The sequence below is a fragment of the Diachasmimorpha longicaudata genome, chromosome 4, assembly GCF_034640455.1.
Source record: "Diachasmimorpha longicaudata isolate KC_UGA_2023 chromosome 4, iyDiaLong2, whole genome shotgun sequence".
Taxonomy (NCBI): Eukaryota; Metazoa; Arthropoda; class Insecta; order Hymenoptera; family Braconidae; genus Diachasmimorpha; species Diachasmimorpha longicaudata.
In genome coordinates this window covers 8459006-8482456 of record NC_087228.1, presented here as the reverse complement: position 1 = coordinate 8482456, position 23451 = coordinate 8459006, and the positions used below count along the sequence as shown (strand labels likewise).

Genomic DNA, 23451 nt, shown 5'->3' with positions numbered 1-23451 from the left:
AAAAAGGTACTTCGAATGAACGAGACAAAATGGTATTGAATGCTTTGGGCTGTTGTATTTTTTTATTTACATGAAGTTATGGGCATTTCAAAATTAATGAACCGCTAAAAATATCGAACAGATAATCCACAATAACAGCTTCATAATACCTTTAAAAAGTCTCCACATGACGCTGGCTGACCTCAATGTGAACGTCAAGACCTCCTGATCCTCATGAGATGCCTCTTCCCTTTTAATAACATTTTCAGAAACAATTTTTCCTTTAAAGAAAAATTCATCTAACATATTCTGTCACTGATAGGATGGAATTGAAAGACGTTTAGTCTGCCGCCTGAAGGGATTCGGTAATACATTATCCACCGTCTTTTCGAAAAGAGACTTATAACGGAAATCCCTGAAAGGCAGGAAAAATGCGTATTGAAGAAGGCTTGACAAAAAAATTCAGTAAATAATGGTGTCGAAGATACGCAGGGAGAGAATAAATGAACGAGGGAATAAGAGAAGAGAAGGATGATGAGACCGGAAGTTATGCCCTAGATGCCCGAGGCAGTTTCGGGGAGATCCGGATAAGTATAAAGATCCCGAGGGAAGTTTTGGAATTTGTATCTCAGACACTGACATCCTCTCTTATTTTCCCAGTGATTTATTCTTTATTCAGCAATGTTTTTATTGGTCGAATATAGTCGTAAATGTTTACAATTGGCAATTTCATCGGCAATATCTTTGATAAATGCTATTTACAATTATTTACAAAATTTTTTAATGCATCATTTCGCCCGTTTGCGAGCTGACCAACTGCGGAGTGAATCTAGAATTATTAACGTTGAGGCCCTTTTTCCAATACCAAGTGCCACCCTGTTCAGTGAATAGACCACGTCCTTCCAGCCACAAATTTGCGGTCGTAATAGCTAATTAGTCCGTTCCCCATCCACAACATCATTCTCCCCTTTAAATGCTATTTGTTAATTCTGATGTGAAATCTGAGGGTTACATCCAATGATGAGATATGAATACAATGAGAAAATTAAAGATCATCGAAGAATACAAAATTGATTTTGAAATCATTCTCTATGACTAGAAAAACCATTCTTCTATTTATTTTCTGGTATCAAGCTTTCTCTCTCCCTGTCTCTCTCTCACTCGCTCTCTCTCTCTTTCTCATTCTCTCTCCCTCTCTGGTTATCGTCATTTCTGGTACTTCTATTATATTTTTTTAAATACTATGATACTGATACACTTAAGTCTATCCGTTTAAATACGTTCGATATGATAGTGTTACACTGTTCAGTTTTAGGTTGGATGTTTTGTCATTTTTACGTGAGAATCAGTATTTAATTCGTTCCTCTCATTGATTTATTTCCCCTGTTTCATAATTATTTACCTCGATACAATATAATCTTACCATCCTTACGTGCATCCAGGCTCTCAAATTTCATACAAAAACACTCGCAGGTGTCATTGAAAATTCCCTTGAATTATCTCCTCTCAATAATTCTCGGTGAATCCACACGATGAATCAGTCTTAAATCGTTACAAACGAAGCGATTGTTGCAGCAGCGATATTATTACTTTCTCGAATCATCAAAAAAAGCGTAGTACAAAAAAAATGTGCTTACTTTTTCCTCTTCGCTTAGTAAAAAAAACATCAAAGCGGAGTAACCTTTGATCGATATACCAACATCTGCAAACGAGTTTACATCATTAACCGTACTTTGGCTTTGCCCACATATACTCTCGATACACTCTATATCAGACCATAAATTCAGTTTCATAACGTCAAAGGTATTTTATTTCCTTGAATGGAGCAGCAAAATACCGATGTATTCAACGCTCATGATTTTCAATGAAGCTCTCCCTAACGACATTCGAATGTATCCAGTTTCAAAGTGAATTTCCGGGTGAATTTAATCGTCTACGCAAGTCCCTTAGTCCAATCTTAATCAAAACAGTGAATTGAAATATTGAAAATATGAGACAATCTCCCAAATTGATGTTAATATACTGTAATGTGGCCCAAGCATTGTCAGTTGATTTCAGTCGGTCCTTCCTCAACAATTTTCTCCAATGTTTGATTATGAAGATCATTGTAATCCTTAGACCTGTCGTAATCGACAATACCATTCTCATGATTCTGCATGAGGCCCTTCTTAAGGACATTGAGGTACCCCTAGCTCTGAACAATATCACTGATATATTCTTCATGCAGTGCTAATAAATGTCGAGGTGGATCAATGGCAGTGTGAAGGGTGACAGTAACACCACGATTGAGACTTACGGCTGGATAAAATACACCGTACAAATCGCGAAATGCTATACCACCCTGTGGCTGGCCATCAACGAAGAAACGGAGTGTATGAGTTGTATCAAGATCCAAAAGTACACCAACCGTGGATCCTTGTTGTACACCACCCTCAGTCCTCTGGGCATGACCACCACCGTGCATAAACCACGATCTCTGACGGTCAATGTACATACTCCAACCCTTGTCGTCCTTGCCTGAGAACACGTTAAATGGACATTGAGGATCATGAATAAAGGTTGGGGCTTGTTTGTTGGTGCTTGTAATTTTCAGTTGAACGAATTGCTTATAGAAGTTTGGAAGGGACCAGGTAATGGTGCTTGCGTATTTACCGGTGTAGATGAGGGGCTTGATCAAAACTATTCGTGCGGAGAATTATTTCCTTGTTATGATCAGTGTTTCGGTGATTCTAGGGTGGGTTATTCTCCGAGAATCTTGTCTTGTCTATTGTCCTATCTTGAGAATAACTGAATTCAACTGAAGAGAACATGCCAAATACTCCTTCATAAGTGAAGCAATTACGAAGGACAAATAATCTCTTGTCATTTGTTTCTCTAATGACGAAGATGCCATTCATACATAAAAACATGTTAAATGGACAATGAGGATCGTGATGTGATCAGTGGTCGGGTAATTCTAGAGGTATTATTTCTTTGGAAGAGTCGATATCCCGCTGATTGGGGTGAATTAATAATTATGAATTAGTAATGATGAAATGTACAACTCACCCAACATTTTGTCACGTGATACATCAGCCCGAGCAATACCAAAAGCTGGATCAGTGTCACTGTGATATCTGTCAATGGTGAGCTCCCAGTAGTGTATACCCCGGGAAAATCCAACGCTCGATAGAACAACTCGATGCTCATACCCCTCGCACGATGCGCTCATCGCATCCTCGGATATCGTAACCTCTTGGGGGATTCCCGGTGCGCCAGATGCCCATGAGAACCACGCCACTGTCGATCAAACATCAGGATGAAATTAAAGTTTCAGTCAGTTTTTTCGTTTGCGAAAATAAGGAACAAGTTTTTTATCGTCCAACAAAAATATCGACATTTACATATTTTGATGAGATATTTTTTTTCCCTTTTTTCCACACCTCGGGAAATTCTTCTTCAAAGAATTAATTTCCATTCATTTAACTTGATTTATTCTCAATTATATAATTTAATATCAAGATTAATTTTCATAATAAATTCATAATTAGCCAGCTCTCGAGTAAAATTTGAAATCTAATCGTCAATCGTACTTCGGAACGAAATTGAAATGCCATTCAAACTTTCAACCTCTAAAAGTCAAAGGAAAAAATGAATTTCCCCACATACCCCCCCCCCCCCCACAAAGTATTTGCATATTCAAATGAGACTTTTGGCGATTCTAATTTGCTCCACAAAATGAAAGAAAAAAAAACTGAAGGGAATGAAATGAACTTACACTCAGCAGTTTGGAGCCCAATGAGTTCGGAGTACTCTCCCTCACCAGCGCTGTTGAATGCCCTGACCCTAGCATTGTAGAGTGAATTGAAGTGTAGACCATCAACAGTGCATATGGTCTCTCGCCCACAATAAACCTCCTGCATCAGAAATGATTTTCGTTAATACGTTAAACGGGGCAAAATCACGGTGAGTTGACTGGTGTATTTCTCAGAACGGTCAGTACTGAAATGAGAAACTTTCGTCTCCCGGTTATACAGCCCTGGTGCTAGTACTGTTAAGCCGGTAACGTGGAATTAACGAGCGTATGCTTTTACTCTCTGGGCTTAACGACCAGTTACGAGCTTTCCCAGGGTAAATACAAAGACGTGTCATTCTATATGCTCAGTCAGTTATGAGGATTTTTTTATCCGTGCTAATATTGATGTTCGCTGTGAATGTCACACAGCTCTAAGAAACAGGGGTGGTAATTATAGTGCACAAAATTTGAGCTTTCTTTTTGATGAATAAATCTACTAATTTTTTTTTCATTCCTGAGGAGAAGCTACGCTTTTGAATGAAGGTAACCCGATTTTTCAGTCTTTCTCAGTGCATTCCATCCTCAATTAACAGCGAATAGCAGGATAGAAAACAAAAAATAAACAAAAGAGATAGCTTAATAACAAAATAAAACAATTTGGGAAAAAATGGGAATTCTAAAATTCTCTAAACGTAAAAATAACTGAAAAATTAATGATCGAGAAATTAATGAAGCCACTAGGATGTCTCCAATTTTAATTCATTTTCATTCTTTCACTGCTTATCTTCTTATTTCTGTGGGAATAAAATTGAAGGAGTACTCCATTTGACTTAAATAATTATTGGAAAGATATCCCGAAGCAATTTCATTGAGAATGTAATCAGCGATAGTAACTGAAGTCCATCTGAAAACACGAGTTGGCTCTCAAGTTTCCTCAGAAAGTCTCGGGCATTGTATTATGTACGATGGGGTTGGATAGTCAAGGGTGGTAAGTAAACCGATTTTCCCGTGCAACCGTTATTGTCACCGAGACGAAAAACCGAATGGGAGGGATAGTGCGAGGGTTAAAGTGTACTTGAAACAGTGAAAGAAAGAGAGAGTGAGGATTTAGTTGGAGAAAAGTGGGTTGAGCGCCAGAGAAGTATTGAAAAAGCTGAGGAAAGAGGGCCCCACCGAGCCAAATGGGTTTTCCCCAGTGGACTGTTTGTACCCCCTACCCTTCACCCACCCCTATACTCTCTCATGGGACACAACAACTTTTGCGTTTGGTTTATGGAGACAGGGTAAAAGTATTGTTGAGTCTGTGTATCTCACCCTAAACTCTCCGCCACATCCGTCGTCAAGCTCCAGGAGATAACCTTCGATTGCTGGACCACGCTGACCACATCCAATCCCATGGCCTGGTGGTGGCTGCCAGGCAACCGTTACGCTGTTATTCTCAGCACTGCAGTCCTCGGGAAGCAGAACTGGTGCACCAGGAGCTGAAATTATTGTTGTTTCAATATTATTATAGAATTATTACGAATGGGTGGTTGGGAAATTTCGAAGTACAACGAGTTTTTTAATAATTTTTGAGGCATGATCACAACAAATGTGCGCAGATGTTGTTACTTGTTAAATTATTAGTCATGCAGGACAATAAATCATCAAGAAACTATTAATAATACATTCGATAACATTGACATAATTTTTTTTATACTGTTAGTCCCAAAACTCGCAACTCAATCCCTAAAGGGCCGCGAGATTTTTTATTTCGAAGAGAAAAGAGTTCCTCTGCAACTGGGTCACGATTTCCACCCTTTCAGACCACTCCAAATTGCAGAATGCCACCCCTGCCAATAGAGAACAATTCTCCCTCCCCCTTTGTCTCTCCAAATAACCTCTGTGAGCCAAAAAAAATCTTTCAGCACTTCCGAATTGGCCATAGGAAAAAAAACTCCGCATATTTTCCAATTATTCTATTTGATTTCTGTATTTATGGAGAGAAAAATAACAAAACAGGGGAATCACGGTGACGGTGGATTTTGTTGGGTAGCGTGAGTTTATCTAACGCAGACAGCCACACACAAACGAAGGCATTACGCGCTTTTCCCTGGAGGATGTAGGTGGGTAATACGTAGCACAGCTTGTTCACTGGTCCGAACATTCAATTAAATTCGAGGTCGATTTTGCAGCTCCAGACCTCAACACTAACGGTGAAAATTGTGTATCTATATTTCACACCAAAAGGTGTTGAATTTTTTTAAATCAAAGGAGAGGTTTAATATCAGGAAATACTGTAATTAGAAATTCACAATTTTGGAATGAAATATTCAAATATTTTTTTATAGGATCCCCTCTAAAATTATTTCATTAATAAATTGAATAAAAGTTGTCTCATGTGAGTAGAACAAAGGTACCTATTGAAGTATCTATGTATCACGAATACAAATATATCTCTATAAAATCAATAATTTCCTCAATAATTGTTCCCATCGCCGGGGAGTGCTTGAATTATACCGCAGTTGTTAGACATCTGTGTACAAGAAGGGAGAAAAATGTGAGGGGTGTGAGCAGTTACTTGGAGGTCTAGTTCGTGTGGTTTTAGGACAGAAACGAGGAGGGAATATGCCCACAGAGGGATTCATTCCTGTTCACGGAAAGTTCGTTGCACTCCATAGAAACTCCTAATAAGTTTCGTAAAGCCCAGACCTTCTACTCACTTGGACGATATGGACTTTTGTGGTTTTAACTGAATCGACTTATGACTCCAAACCCCAAAGATCTCCTAACACTTCCTCTTCACGATCTCAACAATGACTTTAGGACTTTTTTATTACACGTGCAGACCATTGTTATTATACAAAATCTAGCCTATTTCATTTTACGACTGAATGGAGAGAGAATAAATTTTTTTCTCCATTTTTTTTTCTTCACATAATTCTCGGACATTTGTGCTGGTTTTATGCCGCAATCAATTCTGATTTAATGGCTCTTTTATAACAATTTTTAATTGGTGAAATATCATTTCAGGGAAATTGGAAGTTTTATTATCAGAAACAACGTTGTGGCATTTGCTTTGCTTTATAACAAAGTTGAGAGGGAAAATTAAAGTCAAAGTGATAAGTTTCCGGTGGAGTTTGATACAGAAAACGAGAATGTGAGAGGGAGTTTAGGGTGGAGGGGGGTAAACGTAAATTGATTGGTTCTCTCTGCAATCCAACCCTAGTACCCAGTACGAAAACCTCAGTTTATTGCATCGTTGCAAAGCTCATTCTCCAGCACATACACACAGACTGGAGGGAGAAAATTTTCCAACAGCTCCCTTTACCCCATCCCCTTCTTTCTACTTGTGTTTATGAACTTCGAAACGTGCCACTGCAATAATGGGAAAATATATTCTCATTTTACGTGTGTATGAATTAATTGTTGACTCGCAATACGTGAGTAATTTCCGTATTAACGGTGGTAATTATCATTTGGCTAATTGTATTCGATGAATGCGGGGGATTAACGATGGTTTTATCGTTTTTTGTGCCATTTTACGGTTTGCTTTGTTGCGTTGAATATATGAAGAACCGAATGTTTTTTAATTACAAAAAAAAATACTATTTTCTCCCACCATATTTCCAATGACGATGCCATTAAACTTGTGCACTGTTCGATTAATGAGTGATAATGAGAAAATATTTTTTATTTTACTCCAAACACGTGTGGATAAGCCATCAAAGTCGATGAGTGTTCTAATGACTTTTTTTTCATTATGAGTTCTGTCAATAAATTATGGCAGTGCAAATGTTTCAATTTATTGATTGATATTCAACAGGAACATTCTCGTTCATTTGTTATCTTTGGTTGTATTAGCCACTAATACACTGATCAAACATGAATAATGGTGATTATCTACTTTTCGATCTTTGCTGTCAAGTCTGTTTTCTTCGATGTCATGCTCCCGGTAGTTTGAATTATTGTGACATTAATGTGGGAATAGACCCGGTGAACGATGGAATATAATACGAATGTGTATTGAGTGTGGTTGACCACCAACTGTCATCGTAATAAACCCCTCCCTGTATTCGGCCAAATGTATCACTCATGATTTAGCTTAGCATTCGGCTTGTCTGATTACACTCGGTTTATCTCTACTGACTGACGTACCCACCGGTTATTCCCAACCACTTCACTCGCTGTACATCGACGATGGTGCGTTTGACGGAGGTAAAAGCCTCTTGTCTGACCGCAGCGGGAATTTCTTCACTTCAACATTTCTCCCACCCCTGTAAAATCCATTTTCCGCTATTCCATCAGTGATTTTACATTCCTTTGTGCCCAACCCACAAGTCCCCCAGTCAAAAGCTGCATTCAAATCAATCGAATTTTCATGTTAACCAATTTTCAGAACTACCCTTAGGCATCATAAAAACATTCTCGACAGAAAAACAATTATTATCTTTTTGTTAAGTGAATGTGAGTGAGTGCTCTACTCCTGATTTATTCGGAAGCGCTTTCGGTGGTTTTTTGGGTTAAAAAGTTTTGATGGAATCTCGAGTGCATGATTCCTCCCTCCAAAATGCCGGATGCGAATGGATGCAATATTGAACGTTGGGACATATGAGTTGTGTCAATATCGTTGAGAAGAATAAAAAAATATACCCAATGAAATGACGCATTTTCATTAGATAAACTACTCCATTTCATATCCTTCGATTCAGTTGGATCGCAAATTTTTGTGTGGTGATTATTTATTCTCATTTGTAGAGATCCTGGAATATGTACTCCGAGTCTCTCAACACACATAAACACAGGGTCACGAAATAGTCGGAGGCCAGAGGAATGTTGGATTTGCTGATGAACTGAAAAGAGGAGTTATCAAAGGATACTATCCCCCCGGAAATATAAAGGTAACCCTCAAACATCTGATCTCAACGGCTTTCCGACTAGAAAATCTATTTAACAGAGACTATATCCCTGATTGTAAAATCAAACGACCTCCACTAATAACACTCCCCTCTCCCAGAATTATTTCGATAACCACCAAAGATGTCTCCCGATTAATTAACCCCACATTTCACACTTTATCAACCCCATTATCCAAACCTTCCTGATTCATTTGACCACAGTGTTATCAGTACCAGCCCCCATAACCACAAAATTCAAATTCCCCAAAAAGTCCACCTCCACCCCCCGTAAAATCCTGGGCCAAAATATCGCGATAAAAAAGAAAACCCGACAGTGATAAAAAACCTCCGATTATTCGGTTTTAAATTCAACATTTTTCCCTCTATTTAATCCAACGCATTTGCACCTCACTCCCTATTAACAAAAAAATCAGACAGAAGTGGGGGAGGTAAATACAGTCTCGGGGGTAAAAAAAAAATTCAACTGTACGCCCTGACAAATGGAATAAAATCCTGTATGGCGGATTGGCCGGACATTCAATAACTCTCGACTATTTCCCCTCTAACTCTTCTATACACATCCACCCACACACACACACACACTCTTTCTCTTTCTCATTCACACACGTATGCTCTCGTATAATCTCCTTGCCGGTACAAACGAGCATTAAGGCAGGGATTTCAGTGGGAGAATGTAACACTACCGTGAATTACGAAAAGCCCTTTTACCACATTTCACTCGTATACGTGAATATGTGTTTACTGCTTCTCGGGCGCTTCTGCTCGCGAAGGGTTGGTAAGGGGATGGGTGGTGAGGGGGCCAAGGGGTGAGCGAAAGAAGAGGTGATGAGGGGGGTTAGACGCGACTGATTAAATTGCCCTCAGGTTGATGTCTAGACAGACTCCACCTGCGCACTTACGACACGTGACGACTAATTAATAATTAACGGAGAAATTTTCGCGAATATTGTGGACTAGTTCTTTTTGAAGGTACCCTCCACCGGGGGGGTTATACTCGTTTGCTGGGATAATGAAGAATCATTAGCGTTATCGCTTCCTTCCTGGGTTCCTACCCTATGTTGAGTAGTTCTCATACCCCGGAGTGGTCTTACTTGGGGAGAATGGGATATCAACATTTATGGTGTGAACGTTATTTTTAGGTCGTTATTGTTATTCGGTTGGTAATGGAAAATGATCAGTCGTTAGTGAAGCTGACTAAATTTTGATTTCACGGTTAAACAAATCAAAAAATATATCAAATAATTTTTCTCATTTGTTAGTCTGTTTCAATGCTTACGCTGAATGATCCTAATATTCCATATTAAGTTGAAAGGAATTTTAAAAATATTATAGAATAGGAAGAAATACTTTCACTTCATGTTTCGGTATCGCAGAGCGCAACGACATGCAGTAGATCGTTAAGTCAGTTACTACCGGTACCTGGAAGTATCGCATTGAAAGGGAGGGGGTGGGTGCCTAATTAATCCGCTTTTGGAACGCTCAGTAAAAGGTGGGAATACCGTTAAAGAAGTCGCCCCGAGGGACGGCGACGGGAATTATCAAGTAATTCAGGGCGTCGAGGCGCGTCCGTGCGGACACGGCCAACTACTACTGAAGAAATCGTGCTTATCGTGCCAAGCTTGTCTCTCTCTCACTCTTTATACATCTCAGGGAGGGGCTCTTTTGGTTATTCTTTAGTCGTTACCTGCGGTTGGATATCGATCCTCTCCTTCTGATGCTGCGTCCAACAGGGGAGAATTTATGGTTAAATTTTACTGTGCAGTGGTTTTTTTTCATGAGGTAACGAGCTACTAGGAATGGGGGGTCATGCAACTGAAGAAAACAATTCTCAAATTATGAATATTGCGGTTCAAGTGAAAAGTAATTTCACCGACTGTTTGAACGAGAAAATCGCCGTTTCACTTGGAATCAAAACTCTTAATTCGAGAATTCATTTTTTATTTAAAAAGTTGGAAAAACAGTGGCTGAAATATTCTAGTGATGACCCGTTTAGGTTTCCAGATGATGTCACAATTTGGAAAATGGGATTAAAGGGAAAAATAAAGTTTTCCTGAATTTTGCATAAAAATTTCTGGAATTGAACATAGAAAATTCAGAAAAGAAATTTTCAAAGGGTCATCGACCCGGGCGAATCCTTAAAAAAATCTGGAAACCCTCATAACGGACCATGACAGCAATAAATTGCCGTCTTCACACAATCTTAACTTATTTCACTGTTTGAAAATTGTAGAGCGAAAGAATGCAGTTGAAGGAATATTTGCAAGTTCATATCACTGCAAATCACTCGCAAATCCTAAAATTTTCATAATATACTGACAAGACTCACGTTTCAGCTGTACAAAGGTTAGTTGATCAATGGCTCGCCTGACGGGTTTGTCATCCAGAGTAAGATCTAGTAACGGTAGACGTGCCATCTCCTGTACGCCTTCAGCAGCACCCCAGGAGCCGGCGGCTGTTGCAGCCCTAACGGATAACATACCACCAATCTGCAGGAAAGCCGAGCTGTCCGTTTCCTTGAGCGCTTCAATGCAGAATGTCAAAAGGGCGGTGGTGGCCTGCAGATGAGTTGCGCATCTTGCAACTTGATCCCTCAACGATCTCACTCGGGCGTCTCTCGTCTGTCTCGCAGCCTCGATTAATCGTGATTTTCTTGACTGCAACATTGTAACCAAACTCACAACCCTGTCCTCAACCTCGTCCTCAAGAGCTGCGCATTCTTCCTGAAAAAATAATGAACGAGAAACATTATCGGAATTTAACCCAATGGGTGTGCTCTTCAGGGATAAATTCGAGGGATTAAAGTGGGGTGGAGGGAGGGGGTGTTGGAGAATGCGAGGCTCTGACATTCCGGAAATACCTTTCTTGGTATTTACGGTTTTATTTTGATTAACATTTTTGTCATCATATTCACCTTATTTGAAGCAAAAACTTGAGTTTATATATCAGTGAATTTTTACAGCAACTTTGTTATTAAAATCACACCACGTGATCAACAATTTCTCTCATCAAGAGTCATGTCTTTAGATATAGTAAATGCCTGAAGCTATTTTTATGATTTTGGCGGACCAAATTAAGACAACTTTAAGACCCTCCTCCCCTCGCTCATTCCTGAATATTTATGAAAGTCATTACCCAAGTAATCGAGGGAGTAAAATGTAAGGTGAAAATACCCCTTAAAATACCTGCACTTTTCCTCCGAGTCTGAGTAAAATTTCACGATAAACTTCATTGCCCCCAGCACATGTTGCTGTACGCTCCAGTGTCAAGTGCCATTTTCTTGCGGCAAAATGACATCACCCCCCTTTCACTTAACCCACCCGCCCCCTTTCCTCACCCCGTGCACGTAAACAACCGATCATTTTACGTAAAATAGCAACATGAAACTGGAAATTTTATCACAAGCGCAAAAAGGTCTCTTAATACGTAAAGCCTCGACGAGACATTCTCCTGTCCAATTGTTTTGGATAATGAAATCGCAATTCATTGAATTACCCAACAACTCCCCGATGACGTAAAACTGAGGACTTTGGTCAATGGAACAATCAGCGTTACGTTTGTCTCACAAATATTTCAGGTACCATAACAAAGGAAGACAACGTCAATCGTATTTCCAGGGAAATTGCTCAGATACAGAAAGTACAAGAGACAACAATAAAGTACTTTCCTTCCCCTTCCTCTCTGGTTTTCCTAATTTAATTCACCCTAAAATCTTTTTCACTGAGTGGTAGAGAGAGACTATAGAGCGTCACTTGCAACTGTCACAGGGCTGTACCGGTTTAATCTAATTTCCGGACAAAGTTTTTATTTTTCACGTGAAAGAAACGAGAGACTGTCACTGCAGCCACTACCGTAATTCTCCTCAACTTTTATTATAATTTTTCTCTCATATATTATTTTTTCTTCTTTTCGTGTTTTCATTTATCACTGCCTACGTAATTATAATAAACGCCCGGGGGGGTTTTAACATTTTTTTTATCAAGCCCAATGTGCTATACTCGTGTCTCATGACTCGCGGTATTTTTTTTTTTTTTATTCGAAAAGGCTCCGGGCATTTCGCACTCTTTTCCTCAGTATCGTACGCCCGAGCTTTCTTCCTTTTCAATTCTCTATCGCGTACACGTGTGGAAATAAAAATGCCGTGACTATGCATCTGGTGTTGTGACATGCAAGGCCTTGTAGATGTATATACTCACATGCACTTTATCCGTCATCCCTTTGAGTCTCTGGATGAATTCTGTCGTCGAGCGGGCACGCTCCGACAACTGTTGGAGATTCTGGGACAATTCCGTCTGTAACATCAGAGAAATATTGATTGTCAGTGCATCTCAGGTACTAGTTTCATTTGTCAAGAGTGACGATCAAAGGTTTTTTTATTATTATCGAGCCTTGCGAGGTTTTTCGTAATCATTTGATGTTTTGTTCAGCAAAAAATCGTATGGATGTTAAACCTATTGGGAATAATTTGTTGATATACTGGATTATCAACTCTTAACATATTTCATACTCATGAATTGTCAGTTATCGTACCCCTCATCTCCCTCATTGTATTCCATTTATTATATTTAACAATATGAGTATCAATCAGCAATCAATGGAACCCAGTGAAAGGTTCAAATAATCATTATGAAGTGATACTCAATCGATAATTCATGAATCGATATATTCTATCACATATCTCTTTGTAGTTCGCGTTTTCCGCTCATAAATATTCAGACTATACAAGTAAATTGAAATTCAACGCACAAAATTTCACAAATTGTATATTCCTCATGTTCATGATAAAAATAAAAGTCGAGTAAAATAATATTTTTTGCTCGTTCCAGAGTAAGAAAATATTCTCCATATTTATTGAAGCGGCATTTCGATACAAATATAAAGGTAAATCCCTCACCCTCTCCCTCCCCCCCCCCCTCACGTGTCATGTTAGCATTGTCGCGTACACAGTTTCTCACGTATCTGCAATATCTCGTGGTGAACATCTAGGCGCAAAAGAGAACTTGATTCTGTATTCCATGTGGCATACGTCTAGCACTCGTGGAACTCTCATTCGTGATGTGTCGGTTGAATCGATACTCGGACAGTTTTGCCAATCGATAGTGCACGCAATCATTGATGTATACGATTGAGGATAATACGATATCAATGTGCATGACGAGGAGAGAGACGTGAGGCTTATACCGCATGGTATCTCGTATCACAGGGTATCGTCAAACGCTGGAAAAATCGATTCATCCGACACCCGCAGAGAGTGTGTGTGAGAGAGAGACCTACGCTGCAGTGCTGTGACTCTCGGTATTCGTGTATTTATTTACACGTGGATTTTCACCAGAGGCGGAATGTGTGGCATTGTTCGTTAACGGTGCAGTCCATTATTTGTTGCCCCTCGGGGAAATTTTGAGGGAGGAAAATTGAAATTAGGGGGCAATATCAAAAGTCATACGTGACTGCAATCAACGTAATGATAATTTTTGTTCGTGGGAAAATGTTTGAAGGGAAAATATAATGACTATGTGTGACCCAGAGACTTTACAGAGGGGTAAAATGGTCTTGAGGGCTGCATCATTATTTCTCAATTACTTCATAATTTTTCATATTTTTTTATACGCTGGGAGTTACCTTATTATTTGATTTTCAATTATTTCGTGTTTGTCGAATATTCTTTGTGTTCCTGGTAGAAAAATCCAGAATCTCCGAAAATTTTGTTGACACTTCTAATTGAATATTATATAAATGTCAATTGAATCATCCAAAAATCAAAGAACACCAATCTGCGGAAGAATAAAACGAAAAATTGGTAAGAAATCTTTGGTAACCTGATCCTTCAGTCTTATCGGATTTCTCGGTGTTTTTCTTTTTATTGCCTTTGAAATATAAGAGCGCACGCGGTAGGTATGACAAAGGGTGCTTTTCTCACTCCTCAATTCACTCTCACCCGTGTCCACCTTTTAAATCATCTCTGTGGACCCAATAGTCCGCCTCCTCCCATCCTTTTCCACTGCCGGATCTCACCATTGGAGACCCGAGCGACTCGACAAAATCTTATTTGCTCGATAAGACCGAATTTACTTTTTTTCACTACTTCCTCTTTCATCTCTTTTTTTTTTCCCTTTTTTTTACATAGAACTTGGGTTGGGGATCTTTCCTCGGAACACTCGTGACTCCTCTCCACCCGCCGATACAAGTCCCTCCCTATCGAGCGAGAGAGGACCGCGGTAAATGCGGTCAAAGCGCCGCTAAACCGCAAACCAACGGCGAGCGTGAAGAGACTATGAGGGGCTTTTTGTTGGAATATTCGTGGGCTTCACGCTTCAGTACTGTATTTCAAACCACTGAACCTTCCGCAATATAAATATTACGATGGAGATTGAAAATATTTTATTCAAACTAACGAATACCAAATTTACCGACTTTCGTATTTGGCGCGAGCTGAGAGAGAGAAATTTTACATTCTTCCCCCCGTCTTCGATGATTGTTAAATTAAAGAATGTGATTACAACATTTTCAGGCAGTTTTGTAGGAATAAAATAACATTGGAATGCAACTAGCAGGGAATAATAAAATACATCGAACTCAAATAAAGTTATACTATATTTAATTATTCAGAATTGTTGAAGTGATATTAGACTTCTTAAGCTAATGTCTCTTGTCACCTCGATGGTCTATTCCTAACTGACTCCCTTGATGCCCTTCGGACATCACCCTGAGCCCCAACACCTACTCCCACTCAGAATTCGCGACCCCTTTAGCGGAGGGCATTAGGGATCTTCTGGCCTAAGTCTTCAACATCGCTGTTTCACCAGCACAAAGACAAATTTGTAGCTTTTCCCCACACGCACAACCAAATAAACCCCTCGATGGGTTAATTGCTCAATTACGACTTAATCCTAAGTGGACAATTTTCCTATCCCCAGAATTTTTAAAGCGAATCCGTTGAAAAAAACGCATTGATTTTTCCGCCAAACTGTTAACTTTCAACGTACAAATCACTTCACATTCCAGCAGAGCAATAACCATAACAATACAATTCAGTTTCAATCATTCCACTTCAATAATTAATCGTAAAATTCAAAATGTCCGGCAACGCACCCGCATAAATGCAAAACGACCCAGTGTAATTGCTCACCTCAACTAGTGTGGGAACTTCACTTTTAGGTTGAATATTGTTATATGACCAGTTTCAATTTGCCGCCCAACCTCACTCCACCTTCACCATTTATCCCTCTCACCCCTTTCCGCACTATCATCTTCCCAGTGAAAGCTGTACACTAGAGAATGCCATTTCTTGATGCAGGGGATGCGCAACGCCCAACGAATATATAACCCCGTTCTCGTTTACTCATATAACGGAAACTCGTGTCTCCATTCGTGCCCGAGGGTAATTAAGTTACCCCTCCCCCCCCCTCAGATTCGCCATGAATAATTTCTCTATCGTTTTCAACTCGGCCTATATATAACTGAGTACCTCCATCGGCCAAAGGGAGAATTTCAATTAATTTTCACACCCTCAAATCTCGAAGTTAATGTGGAAATAAATCATGGGGTTGTTCATTCGCTGGAAAATTTTGTTCTATTATTTTTAATTCTTTCGTGAAGCGGGACTTGGTGATAATTAATGGATCAATCCAATTCTGTTTCATTATCTGATCTATCGATCGGCCGTTGTACAGCTGCATTAGTAGCTCAACACTGAGACGACACATTTCGAGGAGTGAATTTTTTATATTTCTTAAATTTTTTATCAATCGACGGCAGTCGTGGGAATGAACAAATGAATCCGTCAGAAAATAAGTTTGACGTATCCATTAGACGATTAATGATTGATCAAGTGAAATGCAAACTTTTCTGGAGTAAAAAAAAATACAACGATATTTGCATTAACGTGTACAGAGAGAAAAAGGTAGAATAAAATATACGGACAGACACTCGGTCATTAACTGGATGAGCCAGACGGATCGTCAATAATTAATTATAACATACAATCAATAAATATGAGTCCGTTGGGAAAATGAATATCAATAAAGAGTGAAAACCTCATCAACATAATTTTTAAATTATACTTTATCAATTTCCTATTAGTGACGTTAATTTTAAAGAAAATTAAAAGTTTCAGGTTTTGAATTTTAATTAAAATCCGTTATATCTTCATTTTTTTTCAAACAATTCAAGCACTGCAGTCCCCTATCAATCAATATTTTCCCATCATTTAGAACACCATAAAAAATCCCAAGAACACGACTCAACCAATCTATCACTCCCAGGGACATATCACCCAACTCGTGCACGTGCATTCGTGTGCATTACAAAACGTCAACAAAACAATCACGAAATACATATAATTTTTCATCGCAATGTAATTTACCATTAGTAGCAGTTATTCACATGGAAATGTGCCGTTTAGTCACCCAATCCTGTGAATCGTCGTAGGGTTTAGATTTGCCTTTCGTGCTGGAGAATAATTGGTCACCACCGTTCCCTCCCCCTCACTTCAGTTTGTAGTAAAGATTGGGAACCATGTTGTCCCATCGTGAAATTCATATCGCATATATATTCATGCAGACGTAAGACCTCTCTCTCCCTGGGACGGTGTTATCGTCGGCTTCCAGCCCACGCGATTCACCTCACCCACCTGCCCCAAACCCCTCGCCGCCCCACGGCTTCCCCGCACTGAGGGCAAAAGCTTTGTCACCCGCTCACCCCCGCATTTTCTCTGCCATTCCATCCCCACTCGTCATGTATATATTCTTTTTATTTCATTCATCCCCTCAGGAGAATCCGGGGTTCGAAAACCCCCCCTAGCAATGTAGATACGACTCCAGCGTAAACACCGAGGGCCTCCCCTACCTCACCCCCAACCACCTCACAGCCGAATAAACCTGTTCGCCATTTTCTCCCCCCTTTCCCCCTTGATTTTTCTCATTTTTTCTTTTGCGCCCCTTCCGCATGATGCGCTTGGCACATATGCCCCGAAAAAAAAAACTCCTACCTAATAATACTGCCCACTCTCGTACCACTGAACACAATACAAAATGCAGTTGAAAGAAGAAAAAAAAGGGGTGGAATTGAAGCACTAAAATTCCGAAATTAATTTGTTTTTTTTTTTATTTCTCTTTGAAAATAAAAATGTTTTTTCTGTCGGTAAAAAAAGGCTTGGGATTTTTTTTTTTTTTTCAACGGGGAATCACGTTTGGGTGGGTGAAAACATCGTGGATAAATAAAAGCGGAAATTGATTGAAAAAAAAAGGAAAATCTGAATAAACAAATCGTTTAGGCTGGGTATTGATGAAAACAAAATGAAATGGAGTAGTTTTTTTAGTCTGCAGAGGAGGAGAGGAGGAGGATATTTTTTTTTTTATGCCATCCTGTATCCATTTTCACAAACGACTCAAACCCCCACCTCACACACCCACTGGCTCCTCGTACATGCTTCCTATGCTCGTTCGAGCACTTTGACTGTGGTTTATACCTATGTCTACCTGTGATATCGAGTTACGTTTCACAGGATTTTACTGTACATGGTGGATCTTAAAACTCGTCATATAAAGGTATTCCTGGGTTGTACATGAGTTTTTTTCCTATCGTAAAATGAGGAAGAGAGTTGGATAACTGGGGGAAAAATATTTTTTTAGGGCATTTTTATTTGTGCTGCCGAAATACTAAAAAATATTTTTTAATAAAAATATATTTGCTTTGGGAGCCAACAAATTATGTTAATTCAAACATATTTGTTTTCTCAATGCTATCGAGTTCAGTGTATTTCACATTGTTATTCTACATAATTTCACGTTATTTCACATAAAATTAATTTGCCCAATATACACCGCTTCAATTATTTATAATTATTCACTATAAATGAGTGAATTAATTAATGAAATCACCAGCTCGTATAAATTCATTGGAAAATACCTTTTTCCATGGAATTAAAATTTTGTTACAAATTTTATCAAAATTTTTCCTTGTCATAAAAATATAACAAATGTCCATTTCACCCCACAATTCTTCATATAATTTTTTTATCAACGAATCGGAAACATTGATCCGAAAAACTCCAACAATGTAATTATATTTTCCTTCCCCAATGGTTTAGTCCTGTTGCGTCCAGGCTCTAACACCCTCATCCCCCTCAAACCCCATTCTCCGGGATTTGGTCCCCTATTTTGATGAGGGTAACACGTGCCCGCTAAAATTTTCCCTTTCGACTGAATGCCGCTCGAAAATTCGATATACTGGCCTGGGTGGAGTCTGCACTAAAGGCCATTTACATGTTTATTGATGTATTTAGTGTAATCAATCTTGTTGAAGAGATTAGAGAGATGATTGGATTGCTTAAGATATAAATAGGATGAATGGAAATTAGAAATTAGAATCTCTGGTATGACTCTTCAGCATTACAAAAATTCTTTGTTTACATTTTGGATTGTGCGGGGGAGGAGGGGGGAGAGAGATTATAAGGGAATATATTATCCAATCGTGATTGACGGAATATTCATGTTGGTGGATTTAAAGTCATTTGACAATGAAATTCTATGAATTTAATTTAACTGAACTAATCAGTGAGCTTGAATGTTATTGAAAATATAATTCTAGACAATACTAATAAATAAAAATTTATCAAAATTAATTTTCAATTGGATTGAATGGAGTGTTGAGATTGGAAAATATTCGTATGTGTGGAAATTCTGAGAAATTCGGCGTATGGTGTGTAGACTCTGTTTTCTTGAGTCTAAATAGAAGTGCATGAATGGGACCACTGTTAATGTGTCGTCAGGTCCAGGGTGTCGTATCTCTTTCGTCCCTTTAGTTAATTCCTCTAAGGAAACGAGCCATAGGTTGTGCCTTTCCGAGGGTGGAATAAAAGAAGTGAAACATTTATTCACAAGTTAATTATTCTCAATAATAACTCATCTCCATATTTTGAAGCTTTACCGAAATGACTGGAAAGTCCCCAAAAATCCCCGTCGCAACAATACCCCATCCGTTTTCCCATATCTCCATGGGATAATCGAAGTGGGAAGTGCATCAAATATTCGACAGTAGAAGCACAGGGGCCCATCGTCAATGGGAGAAAAAAATTTGACAGGAAGACACATGTAAGCTGCTTCCTAGACCCGAATATCCTCTGCACCTTCTCTCTCTTTTCCACTCACACATGTGCTCATACCCCGTTTTCTCCTCATTTCTCTACAAGTCTGAATCGATGGGAAGCGATAACTCGCCAATGCATCGAGTATATGTATGGATAGTTGTCTCCTCCAGCTCAAAAAGCATACACCCACGGTGCAGCTACGAAAACACGGTAGAACGATACAATCGGCTCGGAACAATTCCCTCGAGGGAATTGTTAGAGCTCGTTCTCGTATCCATAGTTCATGGGGGCATAACGTCGACGTTTGCCTGTCGTATATACGTATATAAATCGCAGTGCAACGATAAACTTGGGTGGAATATAGTGAAACGAAAACTGGCCGCGTGTACATGGGGTTGTAACGGATAGGCGGTGGTATATAGATTTCGTGGGTGAGCTTGAATTCTGGGACTTATAAATTCGATAAAAGTGGGTGATGGAGAGGGGTGGAGGGAAAATACGGTGTCGATATGGTATCGTGGATGGGGGAGATAGGTTACCTCTAAATCATAGGGTATTTCCGGAGAAAATGGGAATTGTAACGAAGTAGAAATTCCGAGTGAGAAATTTTTATCGTAAAAATTGTATTTTTTTTTTCATTTCTCCCGAGATTTTCTATCCCATATATTTTTATACAACTGTTCTATATAAACGTGGGAAATGCATAGGAAATTCTTTAGAAAAAAATTATCAAGAGTCTTCGTTCAGACCATTATCGGCTGCATTGAAAATTAATTGACACTCACTGTCCTCTGATTTTTTTTCTCATTATCTCTTTATTTCTATTGATAATCAAAAAATAATTTATCAAGTGTATTTCATACCGTCAATCACTCTGAATAACTAATGAAATACTGCAAACAATTGTTTCCCAGAATTTCCTCCTTCATAACCCTCTTCTTCGTTGGTCAATTAATTTCCAATACACCAGATATTATCACTGAAGACAATTAATCCCTTCATAACTCCTCGAGTACTGCAGGAGACAGGGGTCGATTGTCTAGTCTAGCTGATAGTGGTAGCATCCGCGAAAACCACAGAATTTCAGCGTTTTCTTAAGCGAAAATTCCCGAAGGGATTGCCTCCTCTACCCGAAACAAAACCACATAAAGTGGTAGTGGAGAGGGTTAAAGGGGTCGAGATACGGGTGAGACGAGTTTCAAGATAGTTTGCGGTCTGCAAGAATAGTTCCCGTGGATGTATATACATAAAGGCTTTCTCAGTTCATTACGATCGAGTCTGTGTTGAAGCTCGTGGATGGCTTTTGTGCGTTTAAATAACAGAAAAAAATATATATATAAGATGGTGAAGGGATGTACTGGTGTGTGCATCCACCGATCCCTTCTGTTTTCTCTTTCCCAGGCGTGCGCAAACTTATGTGAGATTGGTGGAAGGGGGTGGGAGGGGGGGTTGGGACAAAAGGGAGAGGGAGTCGCGCGTTGCGACACGAGATAAAGGAGGGAGAGGAAGAGAGAGAGAGAGAGAGAGAGAGAGAGGGCAGGCGAGATTAATCGTTCTCAAAAAAGACTCCACTGACGCCCAGTATATACGTGAAGTAACCCTCCCTTTGAAACTATGTACACCCCAACCACCCCTGTATCTCCTTTTTATTCCTCAACAGGACACGAAGAGGAGTCAAAATGAGTGAACGAGGACTTTGACTTCATTTTGGAGTTGCGACACGAAAAGGGGACAGTAATGGCTTTCCCTGTTCTTCGACACTTTCGGGAACAGTAATAATTGCTTTTTCTTGGTGAGAGGAATGTTGAGTATTTATTTCGTTGTTTATGGTTTCGGTTTATTCAATTCGATGAACTCTGAACTAATGGTTTCTTATTACCGAGAAATGTGGCCAAACCATCCCTCTAAGCCCCTTTTTTAGACGACATGTGACAGAGGATTTTAATATGAGCGAGAGTTTGACTTCACTCTGGAGTCGCTCCACGACAAGGGAACATTAGCGACTTTTGCTATTCCTCGGCACTTTCGTCAAAAATAATGATAGCTTTTTCGGATGGAAAAAGGTTGAGGGGGATGAAATGAGTGGAGATAATTAAAGGGGTAAAAAGGCTTTCTTCACTCTGATGAATAAATTGGATTTCCCCTCCCAACGCTGGGGCTTAATTCAATTTATCAATTTACATTTATTGATGATGTCTTGCGTGAAATATTTCCAGCATTTTTCAATGCCTGCATTGTCCCTGGGGTCTTTCAGCGGCTGTGAAGAAAGTGATAAAAAAAAATTCGGAAGCGGAAGATAAAAAGTCGGAAGGGTGGGAAGAAATGGTCTAAATACCGCGCGTTCAAACTTTTTTTTAACTCGTCCGTTAGTTCGTAATTTTTGTTTTTTTTTTCTTTAGTTGCTTTTGGAAAGAGAGAGACTTCTCCTCGGAGCTTCGTTTCTCCACGTTTCGCGTTCTGCTGCTCCTTTTATTATCATTCTTCTCCAGTCGTACCTTTCCATCTCTCCGATCTCTTCGGTATTCTATAGTACAAAACTCCTCGTCCCTCTTTTCACCTCCTCTAGTCGCTGGTATCCAGATGCTTTTATTTCTTATTCTCTTCTCACTTCGAGGAACGTCTTGTTCTTCCTCATCTCCTTTTATTCGTCGGAGTGTTTTTTTTTAAAGAGTCGTGCCAAGAATAACCTTCTCGTCATTGTCGATCTCCTCCCCCTCCAACATATTCGAGGATTTTATTTATTTATCTTCTGCTGGACTGAACGAGGACTATTCCACGAGACATTTTGCCAGAATTATTTCCTTTCTGCTTATTCCATCATTTTATTTGGCTGAATAATGAATGAACAACACAACGCTAAGAGCATTAAGTGAATGAAGAAAGTAGAAGAGTCAATAATTCCACTAATTGATAGTTATTTTCGCGAACATATTAGTCCAGCGACTTAGCAAAGACAATGGACAATAATACCTGAAGTGGAATGTACAAAGCTCCCAGTTTAATGAGCAAAATAACCAAGAGCGAGGGGTTAAATATCCCCTCTGGTATTATTCTATAGATGTTGCATCGATAAACGCAATTAAATTTCGGACTCTCATATTATTTTGTTAGAAAACAAATTAAAGCCTCGGAGATTGTTAACTAGAGATTCCAGAGGACGGGAGATTGAATTTAATTCAGAGGGGAATAACTCGGAATTTTTTCCTTCATTATAAAATCCCCCGCATTGTTGAGCAATAGAAAAATAAAAAATTCACATCCTCTAGTTAAATGAAAATTAATTTGCCATGAAATATTCCCCAAATTTGATTTTCAATACCACAACACCTTGACAGTTAAGTGAAACCATAACTATTGACTATTTTCAAAGTTTCATCCCTCCCCATAATCGAAATTTTCACGTCCCTCCATTTCTATCTTTCTCCTCTTCTCGCACGCTCAAAAGTCAAAAGTATATCGGGTTTACATTCGTAACATAAATATTTTATGGGCAGCAGAATGATTGGTTGGGCGGCTGATCCCCACGTCCCACAGCCAATCTAACGAATGATACGCAGGTGGTGTCTGACGTTCCTTCTGTAAGTCTCAGATAATATTTTATAAACACTGAGACGGAAGTTCCTACTCCTCCCCTCAAAGCCGATGGAAAAAGCTCAATAATATCGAACTAAAGTCGAAGGGATTACTAAATACCCCTCAATGAACCTTCGCAGAGA

At 39.3% G+C, this 23451-nt stretch overlaps 1 protein-coding gene across 2 annotated transcripts in view; it reads right to left on the bottom strand.

Moving 5' to 3' along the window:
- Positions 1–642: 642 nt before the first annotated feature.
- Positions 643–23451, bottom strand: part of LOC135161602 (E3 ubiquitin-protein ligase TRIM9) — a 60422-nt gene continuing 37613 nt past the window's right edge. The window contains exons 3-9 of one of the 2 annotated variants that reach the window (XM_064119313.1): positions 12846–12941; positions 10979–11372; positions 10337–10369; positions 5069–5235; positions 3737–3875; positions 3028–3258; positions 643–2496 (exon numbers count right to left, since the gene is read on the bottom strand). In XM_064119313.1, the coding sequence (XP_063975383.1) occupies positions 2168–2496; positions 3028–3258; positions 3737–3875; positions 5069–5235; positions 10337–10369; positions 10979–11372; positions 12846–12941 (1389 nt within the window). In that variant the 3' untranslated portion in view covers positions 643–2167. The remainder of the gene's footprint in view (positions 2497–3027; positions 3259–3736; positions 3876–5068; positions 5236–10336; positions 10370–10978; positions 11373–12845; positions 12942–23451) is intronic. The other variant, XM_064119314.1, reaches the window with a different exon arrangement.